Genomic DNA, 17,791 nt, shown 5'->3' on the forward strand with positions numbered 1-17,791 from the left:
AGGCTGCGTGACTTTGTGTCTGCAGCGCTCGGCTGAGCCCAACGCAGCAAGGCTGCTTAATTGGAGCTTTTAATGTGCGGTGGAGCTGGTGCGTGAAAGGTTTGTTGGGAGAAGCTCTCAGGGCCGGAGGATGCTTAGGACCCAGGGGAAGCGCTGGAGAGCCTGGCTGGCAGGGCTCAGGGCTCGGAGGAGCTCCTGCCTCCCCAGCCAGGACTTCTCAGGTGTCCTGGTACTGGTACGGCAGCGCCGAGTCGAGCTGGGCTCTCCTGGCACCTCTCCCTTCCCCACGTCCATGCCCATCCTCTGAGACCCCCTGGGCACCCATGCGCTCGCCCAGGGACCACTCTGCACCATGAATGACCAGTACCACCGAGCAGCCCGGGACGGCTACCTGGACCTCCTGAAGGAAGCCACCAAGAAGGACCTGAACTCACCGGACGAGGATGGCATGACCCCGACCCTATGGGCCGCCTACCACGGCAACCTGGATGCCCTGCGCCTTATTGTCAGCAGAGGGTGAGCGTTGGCGAATGCACGGTGCTGGTCCCGGGGGACAGAGTAGCTGGGACCCCCTCTTTCCCCCTTCCCCACTCACAGGTCAGCATGGGTGCAGGTGCCCCACAAATTGACGGCTTCTGTCCATAACATCCCCCCCCCCCCCATCGTCCCCTCTGTTATTTTTCTCTCCTTGTGTGCTTTGAGTCTAATCCGATGCTCCTGATGACCACTCTGTGTTTTCCCAGCTCCTCTGACCCAATAACCACCCTGTGACTCTGCTCCTGCCCCAAACCCCACCTGCAGCTCCCCAGGTGGGGCTGGGTCCCCCCCTGCACCCCTGCAAGTGCTTTCACAGTCGGGTCCTGTAAAGACAGACAGAGCTGAAGTGTAGCATACTGGGTCACTGCCACAAAAAAAGCCCTTTTAAATGAGGGGACAGAGAGAATAGCTGCTCCTTCTGTCCCAAGAAATGCTCGCATAGAGAGATGTGCGCAGTGCCAGCTGGCGGTAGGTGACACTTGTCTGTTTTACCCAAAGCAAGGTCTGGATCTGTGACCCCCAGGCAGCCTGTCGTGCACCTGGAGCCCAGGAAATTCAGCAGCAGATTTCCCAAGAGCAGATTTCTTTAAGCCCAGTCTCTCCCATGGGGGCTGCTCGATGCTGATGTGTCTGTCGGTCCCTCACCCCGGGGTGCCAAATCTGAGGGTCTCCGGCTCCATAAGCGTGGATGGTGGTGGAGAGAAAGGACTGGGACTGAGGGGACTTGTCAGGCTTGGAGGGCGTTACATCTTGGTGTTGGGGGAACCACACAAGAAGGTCTGTGCTAAAGCAAGAGCTGCCATACCTAGTTCCTTCCTGGGCAGCACGTGGCTCTCCTGTTCTTACCAACCTCCCGAAGGAGCACGTCCCAGTGCTTTCCTTCTCCCTCTGGTAGCTTTTCTGAGCACCTCATCTAAAGGCATCCAAAGTGGGGTGGCCTCCGCCTTGTGCTGAGAGATTGGTGGTACTGCTGATTTTCATTTATTTCCTTCTAATATTGAAGAATAGTGCTAGGGCGGCAGCCTGGATGTCCATCCCACCTCCTCGGAAGCACTTCGCTGCTCTGTTGGGTTGGGGCTCAGTGGGGCCATCAGCTCACAAGCAGGGATTTTCTGCGTCCACCCTGCAGCTCTCGTACCCCATCGGCCATGTCTCCGCTGTGCCTGTTCCTGGGCTCTCAGCATCTCCTGATACTCCCATCTGCTCGTGCAAAACCTTCAGCCCCGGCCAGCTGTACTTACAGGCAGAGCTCCCCCACACATTGCTGTCCTTCTGTTGTAAAGCATTTTCTTTTCAGATCCTGGGGTGGGAAAGGTTGTGTACAGAGTCACTTTGAGAAGTCCTTGTGTGCCTGGCGCAATGGGAGTGTGCTCAGGAAAGGATGATTTCAGAGTCCGGAGGAGAGAGAGCAAGACATCGCTCTGAGGGGTGCATCCCGAGATGCTCCGGGGCTGAGAGCCCCGGGATGCTTCCCTGGCTGGGGGATGTGTGACTTACTGTGTACCTCCCAGGAGAGACTGTGCCCAGCAGAAACCTGCTCTGAGCTCCTGCTGGGAGGGGAATCGCCACCCAGGGCCAGAGAGACAAGGGCAGGAGCTCTGGGGATGAGACACCGGAGTTAGAAATGGTTCCAAAGGCTCTTTGATGGCCAAAAAGTCAGTTTGAAAGGCCCATGCTGTGGATGGGCGTTCATTATATATCATTATATCTCCTTAAATTGCTCGCCTCCATCACAAGACGCACCGCAGCACTGCTACCCACCCTGCCGATCCACGCATCCAAGCCAGCAGTTTCTACCTCTCCACAAAGCCCAAGGGCTGCTTTTCCATGGAGGGTCCCTTTTATAAATTCACATTGGATTAAAAGGTCCTCGTGGGCTCAATCATGTCTGAGTGCAGCTTGGCTGCTGTTTAATTAACAGTCTAATATGTATTTGTTCCTGACAGGGAAAATAGCCTGGCAAAAGCCCAGTGCCCTTTACGTGATGGATGGTGGAGCAAAGTGTGTGTCTGTGGGGCTGCAGGATGCCTTTATATCCATGCATTCATCTCCGTGTGTCAGACCCTCGCCCAAGACCACGCAGAGGTCAGCGAAGCCTCCTCGCCCAGCTCGGTGCGGAGGCAGGCACACCTCTGCTCCCTGGACTGGTTTTGGGTCTGCGAGAGGCAGGAGAGCCCCAGCCTGGGGACAGGGGTGCCAGAGAGGGGAAGTCATGCGGCGCCCAGGAGAGCCCATGGGCCGACCCTGGAATTCTCTGCTAGTGCTTAGGACGATGTGCAACGGTATTTAAATCTTGTTCAGAGATGAAACTTAATTCTGTGTTGGATATGTTACCATTACACCTGCACTATAACAATTGGGGGGCAAGAGGGAGGACCCCCGAGTGTCCCAAAATGTCAGGGCATTTCTCTCTGGCGTCTGCTGTCAAAATATTCCTCCTTTGGGATGGAGAGCCCTGCACTGTGAGGCAGGAGAGTGTGGAGCAGTGCCTGGGGGAGCGGAGGCTTCGGGGCTGGGCTGGCTCCGTGCGGCGATGGGGTGGGAGGCAGCTTCAGAGCCTGGGAGGGCTGGTTAGCCTCCGATGGGGTTGCAAGGGGATGCCAAGGTGCAGGGGGTGATGTGGGAGTCTTGGGCGGCAGCAAGCAACACTGAATCCTCCTTGGCAGCGCTGGGCAGTGGTACTGGTGCCCAGACAAGCCAGGAGATTGAGTGCTGGGGCCAGACTGTTATGAAACGTCCTAGCAAGGCTGGCCAGAGGCACCCTGAGAAAGCAGGGCTGTGCTGAGCGGCGAGGGAGGGGGGCTGCTGGGGGCAAAAATCACGGCTCTGATCGTCCTGCCCTGCTGCAGGCCAGGCTGATGGACACTTGGGATTATCCAGGCTCTGTCATCAGTGAAGGAGCCTCATTCATACGCCTGCGTGATCAGCAGGTTGTGGTGTAAGGCTGAAATGGGGAGGGGGAAAGAAAATATAATAAATCCCTTTGGGGATCCTTGAGGAAAGTTCGTCGTCTCAACTCACACAGAAGGGGTAAGAAAGCAGGCTTATTGCTCTGTCCGTAACAGCCGGTGATGTGTCTGTGCCTCTGTGCCCCCTTTGCACGGGGATGGAGAAGAGGGTTTGGGATGGAGGGATCAGCAGTAGCTCATCCTTCTTGTTTGCAACACAAAAAGCCTTTTTCTTCCTCCTGGCTGGGCTCCAGCGAGGGAAGCAAACTCAATTAACATGATGGCTGGGAAAAGGCAGGCTAACTGGCATTTAGAATTGCCGCTTCTCAGAGGCAGTAATTCTTCAGCACGGTTCGTTACGAACTGCCGTGGCAGTGGCGGGCATCAGTCCAGCTCCAGTTAACCATGGGTCTGGGGGCCTCGGCTGGGAACAGCCAGGGCTTTCTTGCCTTGGAGTGGACAACTGGAGAGGTGAGGATGTGTCTTTCTGCTAGACAGGTCCGCAGTCAGCTCTGTCACCCAGCGTTGCTTTGCAGAGGCGTGCCTCAGTTTCCCTTCTTACAAAAATGGGGGTCATGGATGCTTTGGATGTTAATGGCAGAGGGGTGCGAGTGGTTCAGCAGTGGGTTGGAGGGGATGAGATGGCTCCTGACATCAGCCAGGCTGCTCCAGGGAGTCACATCGCCCTGGCTGGGGCAGGGTTGCAGCGGAGGTTGCAGCAAGGCACGTGAAGGTGATGTGCATCCTCTGCATGCCACAGGGCTGATGGCCACGTGGGTGCCAGGAGCAGCAGTGTTGGTGGGGACCTTCCCCTGGGTGATGACCTGCCGAGAGGGTGAAGGAGCAGGGTGGAGCTCTGTCGCAGCTTTGTCGCTTCCGGCACCTGAGCTGGCTGCTTGGAGTCAGCGTGAGGTCTGGGCACGGTGAAGTGCTGAGCCAGTAGACGTGCCCCTAGGCACTACCACGGTGCAGCCACCATTAATAACCACCAGTAACAGTAACTGCTAGCCTAGCTTTTTGCTGCTACAAGAGCCAGAAAGCCCTGAGTTGAACCTAACCTACAGCATCTGTGCTGGATTTTTGGGGATCTGAACTTGTTGGAGAAAAGCTGAATCCACCACCTGGACAAAGCTTGGGATACAGGACTCAAGGCTCTGCTCTGCGTCCAAAAACTCATCTTTTCTGCTCATTTCTAGTCTTTGCATGGGTCATTGCCCTGACTGGCTATGCTGAAGCTGGTTGGTTTTTCCTCAAGCCATAAATTATTTTTTCCTTTTCCTATATACAAAAACGTTTTATGGGAGCCAGAGATACTGGCTCCCGCTCCAAGGGCCCAATCCTTCACGCAAACCCGTGAGCCACGGGGTGAGCCAGCCCATTGCTATCAGAGGAACTTCACACGTGCAGCCAGGGAAGGACGTATGTAAGTGCTGCTGGATTCCCCAGCTAATTGGAATCCTATGGGAGAAGCGGAGGGGAAAAACCGGCAGGAAGGGAGTGAGCGTGCGTGTCACAGTGCAAATGCAGTGACTCAGGAGATGCACACGTCCACCTAAGGGACTCAATTAACAGCGTTTTTAATAATGATTATTACAGGAGTTGACTCAGCGCTTGAAAACGCTTTGAAGTTGAGAAGTGCGGCACTTCACACCTGTTATTAAAATACGTTCCCACTTAGTGGACCCTGCAGTCAGCATCGCCTCGCGTGCAGCGCCCTGGAGGTGAAGTTTTGCTCGGACAGACACCAGCCAGAGGGAGGGCCTCATGTTTATTATCTGCGCCAGATCAAACACCTCCACTTTGCAAGTCACCGTTCTTCTTTCCTTTGGATGCGTTTTTAGTGCCCGAGGCAGACGTTCATGGGGCAAAGGGACCTAAAGATCTAATTTTGCTCTAATACCCTTGTTTCTAGACAGTGGAAAGCTGGTTTTGATGCTCTTTCCCTTCACTTATTCTCTGAGGTGGTAAAAAGCATGAGGAAAGCAGACCTTCAACTATGAAGCCCCAAAGACCTCCCGGGCTTTGCTCTTTGCTACCCCAACCAGACAGACATGAGAATGGGCTCTGGGATGTACTTTACGGATTGAGCATCCATATGCTCGGCTTGGGGAGCAAGATTGCTAAGTCACTGCCCAAATCATGAGTCCACGTACATGTTGGCACCCTCATGGTGCCCTGGCTCATCTGCCCACACATGTCAGGCACACATGTGCCCATTCGGAGCACACGTAAACAAACGAACAACCCTTCACGCGCTGGAGTTCCACTGCCAGCCCCGGCAATTCCAGTTTCACTGGCTCTTTAATCCAGCTCCATCAATAATTTACTCCTCTCTTGCAATTCATCAAATATTTATCCTCCCTGTGAATTTCCCAGCCTGGACATGTCACTACGAGGGTAGAGGCGAGGGCTGGGGAGTTACCGCTCCTGGAAACTCAGCATTGCCAAAGTACCGGCAGCTTCCTCCTCTCCTTCTGCTGCCTTCATGGCTCCTCGGTCCTGTGATCTCCTGCCCTTCTCCTCCCTACCACCCATCTTTGAAGCCTTTCTGTACTTCTATGAGGGATGTTGAAGGCTCTGGATACAGAAGTCCTCCAGTTTTTTTGGGTCTTTCTGGCCCTTACACAGTTTTGAGCCTTTTGACTAACTCTTGATGAATTTGCCAGCAGGCTCAAGGTTGTAGTTACTCAGTTTCTACAAGTTTTGTGAAAATACGTGTGTGGTGGAGAGCAACTGCGGATGCTCCCACAAGGGGAAAGCTGGGTGGATCTTGTAGCAGCTCTTGGGGAATATAGCCAGGAAGCTCATGCTCTGGGTCCAAATAATCCCCAGCTTAACCTCTGGATGCCGTCTTTATTGCTTCTGCCTTTTGCAGGATCATTTCCCTTCAGTATGACATAGCTGAGATGTCGGCAAAGCCTGCGGGTTGTGAACTAGTCATTACACCGGCTGGGTAGCTCTGCTCCGACTCCGCTGTTCCCTGAACAGCGGTGTCCTGAGCCGGCAGCAGGGAGCCTGCCTGCGGTGTGGGAAGGTGAATGTGCTGGATGAGACTGTCACTGGGTCTTGTGCATGGGCAATAGTGATGAAGATGCGAAGCTGGCAGGGGAAAGAAGTCTCTCAGCTCATATAATCTCCATGCTCTTTCTCTGAAGTAGTTTTCAGACTCCTTCAAGTGAGACAAGCACAGACCACGTGGGGTTTGGGAGAGGGTTCTGAGCTCTGCTGCTCCCAGCTCTTGTCAGCACAGGTCCTAAAGCAGCAAGGAGTAAAGTAACGTGGGCTGAAGGTCTCAAGTGTGCATTCGCCTTCCAGACTCCTAGTGTCACCAAGGCTTGGAGCTGGGGTCCCTGCAGCGGAGGGACAGTGCTCGGTTCCTCTAGAGCTCATTGAAAGAGTTGTGCGGAAACAGGCAGGAGCTGTGTTGAGCCAGAGCTCTGCCAGAGCCCTGCTGCCCACGGGGAGTTGCTCTTGAGGGTGGTGGAGCTGCACAGCCTTAATAAAAGGCTTTGCTTATCCATGTGCACGAAGGGAGAGCGCCTTGTTGACAGATACCGCTGCTGGCTGCATATCATTATTACAGGCGCTCGGGCAAAAGCTGGTGCCAGCAGGGGTGTGAACTATCTCTTGTTTCAGGAGATCACAAATACAGAGGAATGTCAAGAGGACAGACTTCCCTTCAGTCCTAGGTTTGTGTTCGTCCTGTCACGGGAGGCAGGAGACGTCGGCAAGCGGTTGTGTCCTGTCAGCAGCTTGCTGGGGTAGGGTCCGGCACGGTGTGAGAAGAGATGCGAATGGCATTAGTTGAGTGTCCAGCTCTTGAGGAGTGCAGAAACCTAATCTCCACTTTCTCTGAAACTGGATTCTCAGGATGTGCTAATACCTATGTGCTTCAAGCTATGCAATCGAAACCAAGCGTGGTACGGCAAAAACCCCACAAAACCCCAACCCCGAGGCCAGTGCCAGCAACTTTGTTCTTATTCTCTACTGACAGCGTGCCCTCTTGTGCCCTGAATTCCCCCAGGCACCAATGAACAGGGGCGTGGGAAGGGGCAGCAGCTGGTGGGTTTCAGAACCATTGCTGAGGATGGCCATTTGATGGTGGTGCTACCATCGTGGTGGGACCCCATGGTGTCCCACCCAAGATGTGGTGTATAGAGAGTTATTTTGGGATGTCTCTCCACAGAATCCGAATGAAGCCAAGGTTTGAAGATAGAATCTGACCGGAATTTAATGGGATGTTTGAGATTTGAAATTTTATAACAAGCTTAAGGTCTGAGCTAGAATCATTTCTCCATATCTCATTTCTGGGCTATTCAGAATCTGGCTTGTCTTCCTCCAAAAACCAGTTTGATGCAGGAACATTGTCTCCTGAGAGCTAAATTCAACTCACAGGTATAATCACAGACTTGCGTGTCAGACATGTGTTTCCATGTCAGCGGTACACTCCTCCAGAAGACCCCCTTACAGTTAAGCTGTGGGGGCCAGAGGGGTGCAGCTTCATATTTCGAGGAGGCAACAGTTCATGGTGCTGATTTGCCCTTGCACAACTGGGAATATCTCAGTAGAGTCTGTCAGCCATGCCTGTGTACTAACCGGTTGTTTTCCTTGCTGTCTAGGGGCGATCCAGACAAATGTGACATCTGGGGGAACACACCTCTCCACCTGGCAGCAGCCAACGGCCACCTGAACTGCCTTTCCTTCCTCATCTCTTTTGGGGCCAACATCTGGTGCCTGGACAATGACTACCACACCCCGCTGGACATGGCAGCCATGAAGGGGCACATGGAGTGTGTGCGTTACCTGGATTCTATTGCTGCCAAGCAGAGCAGCCTCAACCCCAAGCTGGTGAGCAAACTGAAGGACAAGGCCTTTCGGGATGCGGAGCGGAGGATTAAGGACTGCGTGAAACTGCAGAAGAAGCACCACGAAAGGATGGAGAAACGGTACAGAAAGGAGATGTCGGATAATTCAGACACCATGAGCTTCTCCAGCTATTCGAGTAGCACCTTAAGCAAGAAGTTCCAACACATGTCTATGGTGACTTCCCTGCCATACTCACAAGCCACCATCCATGGCACAGCCAAGGGAAAGACAAAAATACAAAAGAAGCTAGAGAAGAAGAAGCAGGTGGACGGGACGTTCAAGATCTATGAGGATGGGAGGAAAAGCGTGCGGTCTCTGTCTGGTCTGCAGCTGGGGAACGACGTGATGTTTGTGAAGCAGGGCACATACGCCAGCCCCAAGGAGTGGACTCGGCGTAATATCAGAGACATGTTCCTCATGGACGAAGACACTGTCTCCCGTGCCATAAGTGACCCAGGCTTGCACATGGACTCAGCCCACTCAGAAGTCAGCACTGACTCTGGCCATGACTCCTTGTTCAACCGCCCCGGGCTGGGCACCATGGTGTTCCGGCGCAACTACGTCAGCAGCGGGCTTTTTGGGATCGGCCGGGAGGACGCTGGCACGCTGGGTGAAGATAACGCAGATGGGGTAGGTGTCAAACTGCGGAGCCGCCTGCAGCGCTCGCCAAGTCTCAACGATAGCATTGGCAGTGCCAACAGCCTGCAGGAGAGGAACGCGGAGGAGCTACCCTGGGATGAGGTAGAGCTGGGTTTAGATGATGATGACGAACCAGATACCAGCCCCTTGGAGACTTTTCTGGCTTCTCTGCACATGTTTGAGTTCATCTCCATCTTGAAGAAGGAAAAGATCGACTTGGAGGCCCTCATGCTATGTTCAGACAATGACCTGAAGAGCATCAATATCCCATTGGGCCCCCGGAAAAAGATTGTGGATGCCATCCAGAGGAGACGGCAAACTCTGGAGAAGCCAGATGTCATTGCCGACACTGAACTGTAAGTAGGAGACAGGGCCTCTGAGCGATGAAACCCTTCAGCAGGTGGAGATGTGGATAATGTAAGGTCTTGTTTTCAACCCACTTGGAAGAATAGGAGTCCAGGTAACCTCAGTGCTTCTGTGTGTGGGCAAATACCTGCTCGTGTGGAAACGATGAGAGTTTGGAGAGGTGGCAATAGCGTTAGTTCATTACTCAACAGCCCTAATGTGGCTGGGCAGGACGTGAAGCCCTTGTTTTATTTCATAACCTATATGAATGCAGACTGCGCTGTGGTCTGATTCTTCTGAGTCCCTGTAGCTGGGATTTTCAACCACACTCAGGCTTGTCTTGACTCTTCACCTTTTGAAGGCGTTAGGAAATCAACCGCAATTCCCAGTGGGAGCAGGCTGACGGCAGTGCCCAGTAGCATTGGGAATCCTTCCCCAAATGCTTGAGATCTTACTCAGACCCTTGGAATTGCTTATCTGGGTTGGAGTTGTTGCTGTTTTACGGTGTTTCCAGGGTTTGGTTGGTTTGGTTCGAAGGACCGCGTGCCTGCCATAGAGGTGAAGGGAAGGCATCAGTGTGGGTCTCCCCGCTGTCACATCTGCTGACACCCCAATCCACTGTGTTGTTCGGGCTGCCCAGCCTTCAAGTACCTGTGTGTTTCTTGCTGGTTTTACAGGCTTTCAGTACAGCTCAGTCTTGGATCCCCAGGGTGCTGATAGATTTTTTTCTCTTTCCCTTTGCAGATAGCAGCGGCAGCAGCATTTTTTTTTTTTTTAATGAGCAAGAAACAAACCCCGTTCTAAGTTGCCAGAAAACACAAGCCAGAGACTCTCTTCCTGGGGCAGCTGAAAGCTACAGCCATCCCCACCAGTCCCTCTGGACTGCCCTCCTGCTCCCTCGCTCTGCTCCCTGTCTGTGCAATGCTCCCAGGCGGTACCTGGTGCAGAGGGACGACTGCTGAGATCGGATCAGGCAGCTCCAACCTGCCAACCTTGAAGGGACGAGGATCGCCTGCTCACTGGAGGAACAAGTGTGCTGCACAGCTAGCTAGGATGCTGTGCCGTCATGGGCTGAGGGACCACGCGAAGCCATGAATGGAAGTAGTTATGTGACGGTATTTTCAAAGGGACACAAAATAAATAATTACACCTGTTCTTTCTTGAGCAAGTGGTTGATTTGGGGTTTGGGCTGGAGCAGCAGAGGGATGAGGCGTCCTGGTCTCTCTCCTGGTTCTTGGCTGCTTTGGTCCAGTGTTTGATGCTGTGTTTATGGAAGGGAGTTTTGATTACTGTGGTTTGGGGCTGTTCAGTTTGAGACGTGCCAGCCCTGAGTTTAGCCAGGAGGTGCTCAGCATGCCCGTGAGTCCAGCCTGCACTGTCTTGAGTGCGACAATCTGAAATGAAGACGGTGGTTTGAACATGTCGGTAGTTGCCTTCCAGTGGTCAAATAGCTGTAGCACGGAGGCAGTGTTTCTGCCCCATCTCTCTTATGCACTGAGCTGCATAAGCAGTTTATGTGCGAAGGACCTTGACTTTCACCTCCAGGAGCTTCCTAGGACGGAGCGCAGCACCAGGCTGCAGCACAGAGCCTTTCCCAAGCATCCCTGCATCAGTGCTCGAAATCCAGCTCTGAACCATAGCGTTAGGTGTTTTGCACAGACCCATCCATCTCTTGCTGACCATTGCACTCGCTTTCCGAGCCCTCAGCTCCCAGTTCCACTGCACCATTTTACATACATGATCTCCAGGCAGCTCCTGGGTGGCAGGGGTGTTTCTGGGGTGCAGCAGTGGGATGGGGACCTGGGCAGTGACCTATCCTAATGGGAGAGAGTCAACAGCCCCTTGCCATGGGGTGCTGGCAGCGTGCCTGTTCAGGCTGTGATGCAAACTACCAGATCAGAGAAATGCTGCACGTTGTTACTGGTACTGCTTATCCAGCCTTATCTAAAGGATGCAAATGATAAGAAATGACCCGAGCAGAGTGACTCCTGTCAGTCTGTATGTGCTCACCCCGGGTCTGGCTGGGATCTGGACCACGCTTGCCCCTTTGGAGCTGCGGAGGCTGTGGTTTTGCTGTTCGGAGGACGGGGATTTGTTTGGTGTGAAGCTGTGCTGCTCCCTGCCTGTGTGTGCCCTGAGGGGGTGCGTGTGTAGGGGAGGAGAAATGCTCTTTGTAAGCAAGAAATACTCTTTGCAAGCAAGAAATACCCTTTGCAAGGTGGCTCTGTCCTACTGCCCGCCCAGCAGCTGAAGCCCCGCCGGGAGTGAAGTGGGGTCTCTAGTCCCAGCCTCGTGCCACTGCACACAGACATGCTCCGGCATCAGCTAAACTCCACCGCTGCACCAAAGGTCCAAGATATTTGCACACATGCGAACTGAGAAGGAGCTTTTAAAAGTATTTTTTAGAGCTAAAAGTTCTTTTATATTTGAAATTACAAGTTCTGCATCTTTTATATTTGAAATTACAAGTTCTGTGTAACTCTTGGCTTGAGTTCCAGGCAAAAGGGCGAGGGATCAGACGTGCTGAGTCAGCAAGTTCTCCTTGAAGGCTGCGTGCGCCGGGGCCCAGCACTGTTTTCCTTGGTTCCCTTCCAAAGCCCGGGGCTGCTGTCCCAGCAGGGAGAGCTGTGCCTGGGCTCGCTAATGCCAGAGCTCCCTCTGCCGGGACCGGGCCTGGGAGAGCAGGATGGGACCCACCGCCTGCCAGGGCTGCCAGGCGTGGCAGAGGGATGGCCACCAAGTCCTGCTGCCAGCAGGACCTGTAACCCAAGGCCGGTTTTCAGGTGAGGTTATGGTGTCTAAATTCACCCCCTTCCCCGTGCACGTGTGTGATTTCATCCGAGCGCTCTGCCATCGGCACACCGGTCCCTCCTCCCGCTCTGGATAACCAGCACGGCACCAGCTGCCCACCACGAACCAGCTCCCAGCTGCAATTCCCCCAGGATGAATTGTGCCTTTGGGTTTGTGCCGGACATAGGAGGGGACCAATTCATCCTGGTTCGCATTGCTGTCACTCCAGTGCAACGGGGACCGGTTTACCCAGCGGATGACAGGGAGAAGTGGATCTATTGGCTTGGCACCTCCCAGAGCCTTTTGCGGGCTGTGCCCCAGGATGCGGCGGGTATTTGGGGGCTGGCGGGCAGCTCGGGTCTGCACGCTCCCTAACTTTGCCTTTTTACTTAGGAACACCCAAGCAGTTGTTGATCTCTGGCTGATGCTGACAGATCCCTTTTCCCACCTTGTCTTTCCTCCAAAGAGCCGGTGAAAAGCTATGGTGATGTGACGGTATCCAAGTGCCATGGGACACGTCCCTCCGCAGCTAAGACCAAGCCCAGAAATGCCACTTGGGATTGCTGAGCCCTGAGACCAACATGGCCATCTCCATAACTGCAGGGAGAGACCAAAACTGAGCCGTGGCATCAACACAGCATTGCAGAACCCAAGAAATGGGCTCATGCCCACAGCTGCCCCAGGTGGGGTGAGGAGGATGGTCTGTGGGCATGGGGTGGCTGTCAGGTGCCAGCAGCAAGCCCCCACTCTTTGGGCTCATGCATGTTGCTTGGCTTTGGGTTTGGTCCTCAGTTTCCAACCGGGTCATCTCCCACTAAGCGTGGGGACGCAGCTCTTGCGGGACAGGGTATTCAAACCCCCTGGCCCAGGAGATGTCCCCTGGTTTCCAGATCCCCCCCGGCCGGCTGCGTTGCTGCATCCCGCTGGGCTCGTGATGGATCCGGGCTCTGCTCACCCTGGGCGTGGGAAGGGGACGTGGCTGTCCCCAGGTCCTCAGCACAGATGGGCCCCGTTGCCGCTCTGCCCATCGGCAGCTCAGCCTCTGCGGGGGAACCTTGCCGGTGCTAATTGCATCTGCTCGATGGCGGAGAACAACAAACTCCTTTCGGAGAGGGCACTTGTGAAAGCAGGGTGGAGGCCAGGGTTGGCACACCCTGGAGAACACCCTTAAATACCCTCCCAAACAGAAACCGAGCCAGGCGGCAGGTTTCCCCAACCTGGTGCTGCCAGCGAGCAAACACCGGACTTTGTACATGCCTGCGGCCAGGTCTGAATGCGGCTGTAGCACAGACACCCCATCCTCGAGCCGGACAGCCCCGGCTCCTCGACTGGAGGAGTATCACTCACAAAAGTGATGCCAATTCACAGACCCTGGCCTTGCCCCTGTGCAGCTGCTGCAAGGGGACTGGACCGGCACTCGCTGTCATTCACGTGGTTTTGTCTCCCCGTCCTTAGGTGCTGGCTGGGCCTCCGGACCGTGGTCTGGAGGAGGGAGAAGGCAGGGGAGGTTTTTGGGGATGACCAAGGGTGTGCAGCGGCGGTGTTGGAGATGCAGGTTTGCAGGTGCCGCCTGAGCGGTGCAGCATCCCTGCGCGGCTGCCAGGTACTGCAGCTGCGGGGGGGGGACATGGCTGCTTCCCCCAGGCTGCTGGCAGCACCGGGGTTAGTGGCTGCTCCCCTTGGATGGCACGTGTGCTCAGCCATGCCACGCAGGGCTGGCATGGGGACTGAGAAAGGACTTCGCCCGCAGGACACCAGGTAGGTCCTATGGGCAGAGGGGACCACAGGGAGGCATCTCCCTTGGGCTGGAGCTCCTAGTCCTCAGCCCTGCCTGATGCTCCTGTCCTCCAGCCTCACTTGGAGCCAGTGACAGCTACGGTGCCCACACCGAAGGGTGACGCTGGGGTCCAGGACCTGCCAGGCCAGCGCAGTTCATTGCACGCCACTTGCTTAACTATTTCCTGCCCATCCCGCCAAGGATTCACTTCCTGGCCGAGCGGCTGAGTAACACATGGCTGCAGGAAGGTGGATGGCCAGGATGGAGGCAAGTGGGAAGGGGGTCTGTGCAGAGCACCCACAGCATGCCCTGGCTTTGCCGTGCCTTGCATAGTGCCCCGCCACCACTCCGCTGGCAGCTAAGCGCAGGGCTGGATGCGGCACTGATTTGGCCTGGGTTGGATGCAGCACCTTGCAGGGGCTTTGCAACAGCTTTTGGGACCCTCCGTGGCTTGCTCCCAAAATTAAAGTGCCCCAAAGGCACACAGGTCAGTGTGTCCTCCCTAAGAGAGAGCTGCTGAGCAGGCCAGGAAAGCAGGAGAAGTGGAGTGTCATTTTCTTTTAACACTGGCTTTAGATATTAACAGGGCAAATTATTCTCTACATCTGCTTCGTGCAATTCGTAAATGTTAGCAAAATATCAGGTGATGCCATGGATTCTGCCACCACGTGTCTCAGGGCTGGAGTAAGCTCCCTGGTACCCATCACACCAGATTGCTCTCAGCCGGGGTGGCCGGAGGAGCATGGGGATGCACCTGCAGACAGTGCTGAGCATCCCTGGGAGGGAGCTGGGGCAGAGCAAGGTGTGGGGCATCACCGGTGCCCTGGGCCCATCTGTCTTTGGTGGTCTGCCCGCAGTGCCTGGAGCAGGCAGGCTATTTGCTCGAGGTGCAGGGTAGGGAGATGCTCCCTCCTGGGTATTAAGATAAAATCCCCGACTGCCGCTGAATGAAGGTTGGGAGCAAGGCAGCAATTCTCACGGGGCTCGGTGCAGGGCCAGAGCACAGGTTTGCTCTGTAATCGTGGGGTTGTGGCTGCAATAATCTTTTCCAGCCTCAGCAGGGGTATGGAGCTGTTTCTGCAAAAACATGCAAGGAATTGCCCCTACTACGGGACCCCCCAGGGCCCCTCGGCACTAAGGCTGGGTGGGCTGGGGACTAAGGGGGAGCTGCGGGATCGCCTGGAGCTGGAAAAGGCAGATGTCTTCTCCCAGCCTCCTTTCCCAACAGCACGGAGAGAGGGAGAGATTTAAGGGCTCATAGCTGGGGACTTCAGGCTGGGGGAACCTTCGGCTGGGGTGAAGATGTGGCTGCAGTCAGGTACATGGTATTGGTCTGGATTTATCCCACTAAGCACTGACGATGCTGCTGCAGATAAGCGTGTTTTCAGCACAGGCACCGCCTGATCTCAGTCCCCAACTGCTGAACATCCCTGGTCCCTCATGACACCTGGGCTCCTGGCTCACTCTGGCATGGCGCTGAAACCAGCGGTAAGGACGGGGTCTTGCCCAGCACTACTGATGGGGATGGCGAAGCTGCAGGGAACTGTGTTTTAGGAGTTGACTCCAACCCCAGCGATGGAGCTGGCTCTGTGACACTCCACGTGCCAGGCTGAGGGCACGGAGCAGCCCTGCACAGCCCACAGCGACAGGGCATCTCCTCCGTGAACGAGGGGTCAGCTCAGCAGGGTGGCACGAGGGTCCCAGAGGTGACAGTGGGTGGGAAACCCTATGTAGCTGGGACAATACGGACACCAGCTCCTTGGTAGCGCTGCTAGCTGAGACCATGCGGTCGGCTGGGGCAAACACTGGTGCTGCAGGACTGGGGCCATGGAGAGCCTGTACATCCTGCCCCAGATGCTTCAGTGGGAGGAAGGCGGGCAGTGAAGGCACCGGGGGGCTGTGTGACCCCCGGCTGGCGTGGGGTCAGCCAGTGCCCATCAGCGCACGTGCCGCAGCCCTGCCTCTCCCGTGGCACCACCTGCCCTGCGGCACTGGGGGTCCCTGCTTGCGGCAGAGCCCCACGATGCCAGCCTGGGCCCCCAAGCATCTCCAAGGGCTTGCAGCGATCCCGACTTTCTTCACTATCTCCCAGTCTCCTGGTTTTTTTGGAGGGACAGGGACAACCTTCCAGCTGCTCCTGTTCCCTGATCTTTGTCTGAGCTTTAACCTTTTAGGATGCAGTTTGACAACAACTTTCCTGCTGCAGGACACCGAGCTGCAACTCACCAGTGCTCTCCAAAGCCGGCAGAGCCACCCAGCCCAGAAGGTCCCGCTGGGACCAGGAGCAGCTGGCGAAGGCTGAACCACCCGACCCACCATAGGACTGCGCTGCTCTGGAGCAGCAAGCGCAGGGCTGCAAGGGGGCATCCAGTCCAGAAACTACCTAAACCCGGGCAGTAAGTCCTACTCAAGCGTTTAAGTCCTGGTGGGGATGTATTTCTCTGGGGTCCCCTCCCCGGCTCTGGCGTGGCTGCAGCCTGCTGGTACCTGGGTGGAGGTTGCAGCAGGGCACTGCCGGCAGCGGGTTGAGCACACCGCTGCTCTCACCCAAGGACGGGCTCTGCCCTCACAGCAGGTGCAGGGGACGGATCCAGCTGCTACAACATCCCTTTATTCCCGACCCATTATCCCACCATTGGGAAGTGGCGGAGCTTGGCTGGCGCGGCCGCCTTGGAGAAAAACCCACCGCTGGCAGCAGAGACCCTCGCCCGTGCTCGACCCCCCAGGATGCTTTCCCCCGGGCTGTCTGGCTGCATTTTGGAAACGCGCCCATGGAGGGATGGCTGACCTCCGCGTTTCCCCGTCCCCAGTTTGTAGTGCCACCGACCATAGGCACTGCTGGGGAGAAGCGCAGGGGAGAGTGGGGGAGCTCCAATGAGACGGCAAAAGGCCTGAACGGGGCAGGGAAAGGATCCTGGCAGCTGGCCTGGATGCTGCCTTCTACCTCTGCTGTGATAAACCCACAGCCTGGCCCTTGTCCACAGCCGCAAACGATCCCTGAGTTTGGCACTGGCCGCTCCGCTGGCGTACTGGCACCCAGGGGCGGCTATGGACCATGGCACCAGGGTCAGCTGGGGCCACCGCCCCCAAACCCCTCCAGGTCCCTGACATGGCAGAGCTCCCATGCGAACACCCGTTATTTCAGCCGCCCTGGCCCCGGTGGTGTTTCGGAGCACTCCTCCCAGGGCGGGGGTCTCCCGTGGGGTGCTGTGATGCCAGGGAAGGCTGAGCAGCACGGCCGCCTGCCTGGGGAGGGATGGGGAGATGCATGGGGTGGTCATGGCCCCATCCAAGCCGCTACCTCCGGAGCCGAGAACCCAGCCCTCGGCCCTGCTCAATAACCAAGCTAACGAGAGCCGCTGTCAACAAGTCTGCAGCTCCCCAGCCGGCGCAGGGAAGGACGCCTTGCGCGAGGGACCCAGGAGGAGAAACCTGTTTCACTGACCTTGCTCCATCACCGCCTTCCTGGCTGCGCCGTGGGCGAGTTTGGGGCTGCAGCGGGGGGCTCGGGGCTCGGCCGCCCGTCAGGACCACGGTGAGGAGGAGGAGGAGCAGGGTCGGGGCAGCATCGCCAGCAGGATGGGGTGCTGGGGGATGCACCGGGCAGGAGAACAAGACCCTGCTCAGCCGATGCCGCGTCTCGGCGTGGCTCCTCGCCTGCCTGTGGAGCCTTGCTCCACCCCTCATCAGCTAATAAAGCCTCCGCCGCGCCGGTCCCTCCTTTGCCACTGACTCACGGGCTGACCTAGCCCAATCCCCTAACTGCCCTGCACCTCCATTTTCTGACCTATAAAGCAGGGCTCATCCCCACCGCTTTCCCGCTCCCTTACATAAGAGCACGGAGCACCAAAGCGAACCCTGCGGCACTTTGCAACCCGCAAGCGATGCC

The 17,791-nt window shown here is 56.1% G+C and overlaps 1 protein-coding gene across 1 annotated transcript; it reads left to right on the top strand.

Moving 5' to 3' along the window:
* Window positions 1–352: 352 nt before the first annotated feature.
* USH1G (USH1 protein network component sans) lies at window positions 353–9,350 on the top strand. The gene is made up of 2 exons (XM_009819070.2): window positions 353–516; window positions 8,105–9,350. The coding sequence occupies exons 1-2, from the start codon at window positions 353–355 to the stop codon at window positions 9,348–9,350; spliced, it is 1,410 nt and encodes a 469-aa protein (XP_009817372.1).
* The last annotated feature ends 8,441 nt before the right edge of the window (window positions 9,351–17,791 follow it).

Source organism: Gavia stellata, chromosome 22 (assembly GCF_030936135.1).
Source record: "Gavia stellata isolate bGavSte3 chromosome 22, bGavSte3.hap2, whole genome shotgun sequence".
Lineage (NCBI taxonomy): Eukaryota > Metazoa > Chordata > Aves > Gaviiformes > Gaviidae > Gavia > Gavia stellata.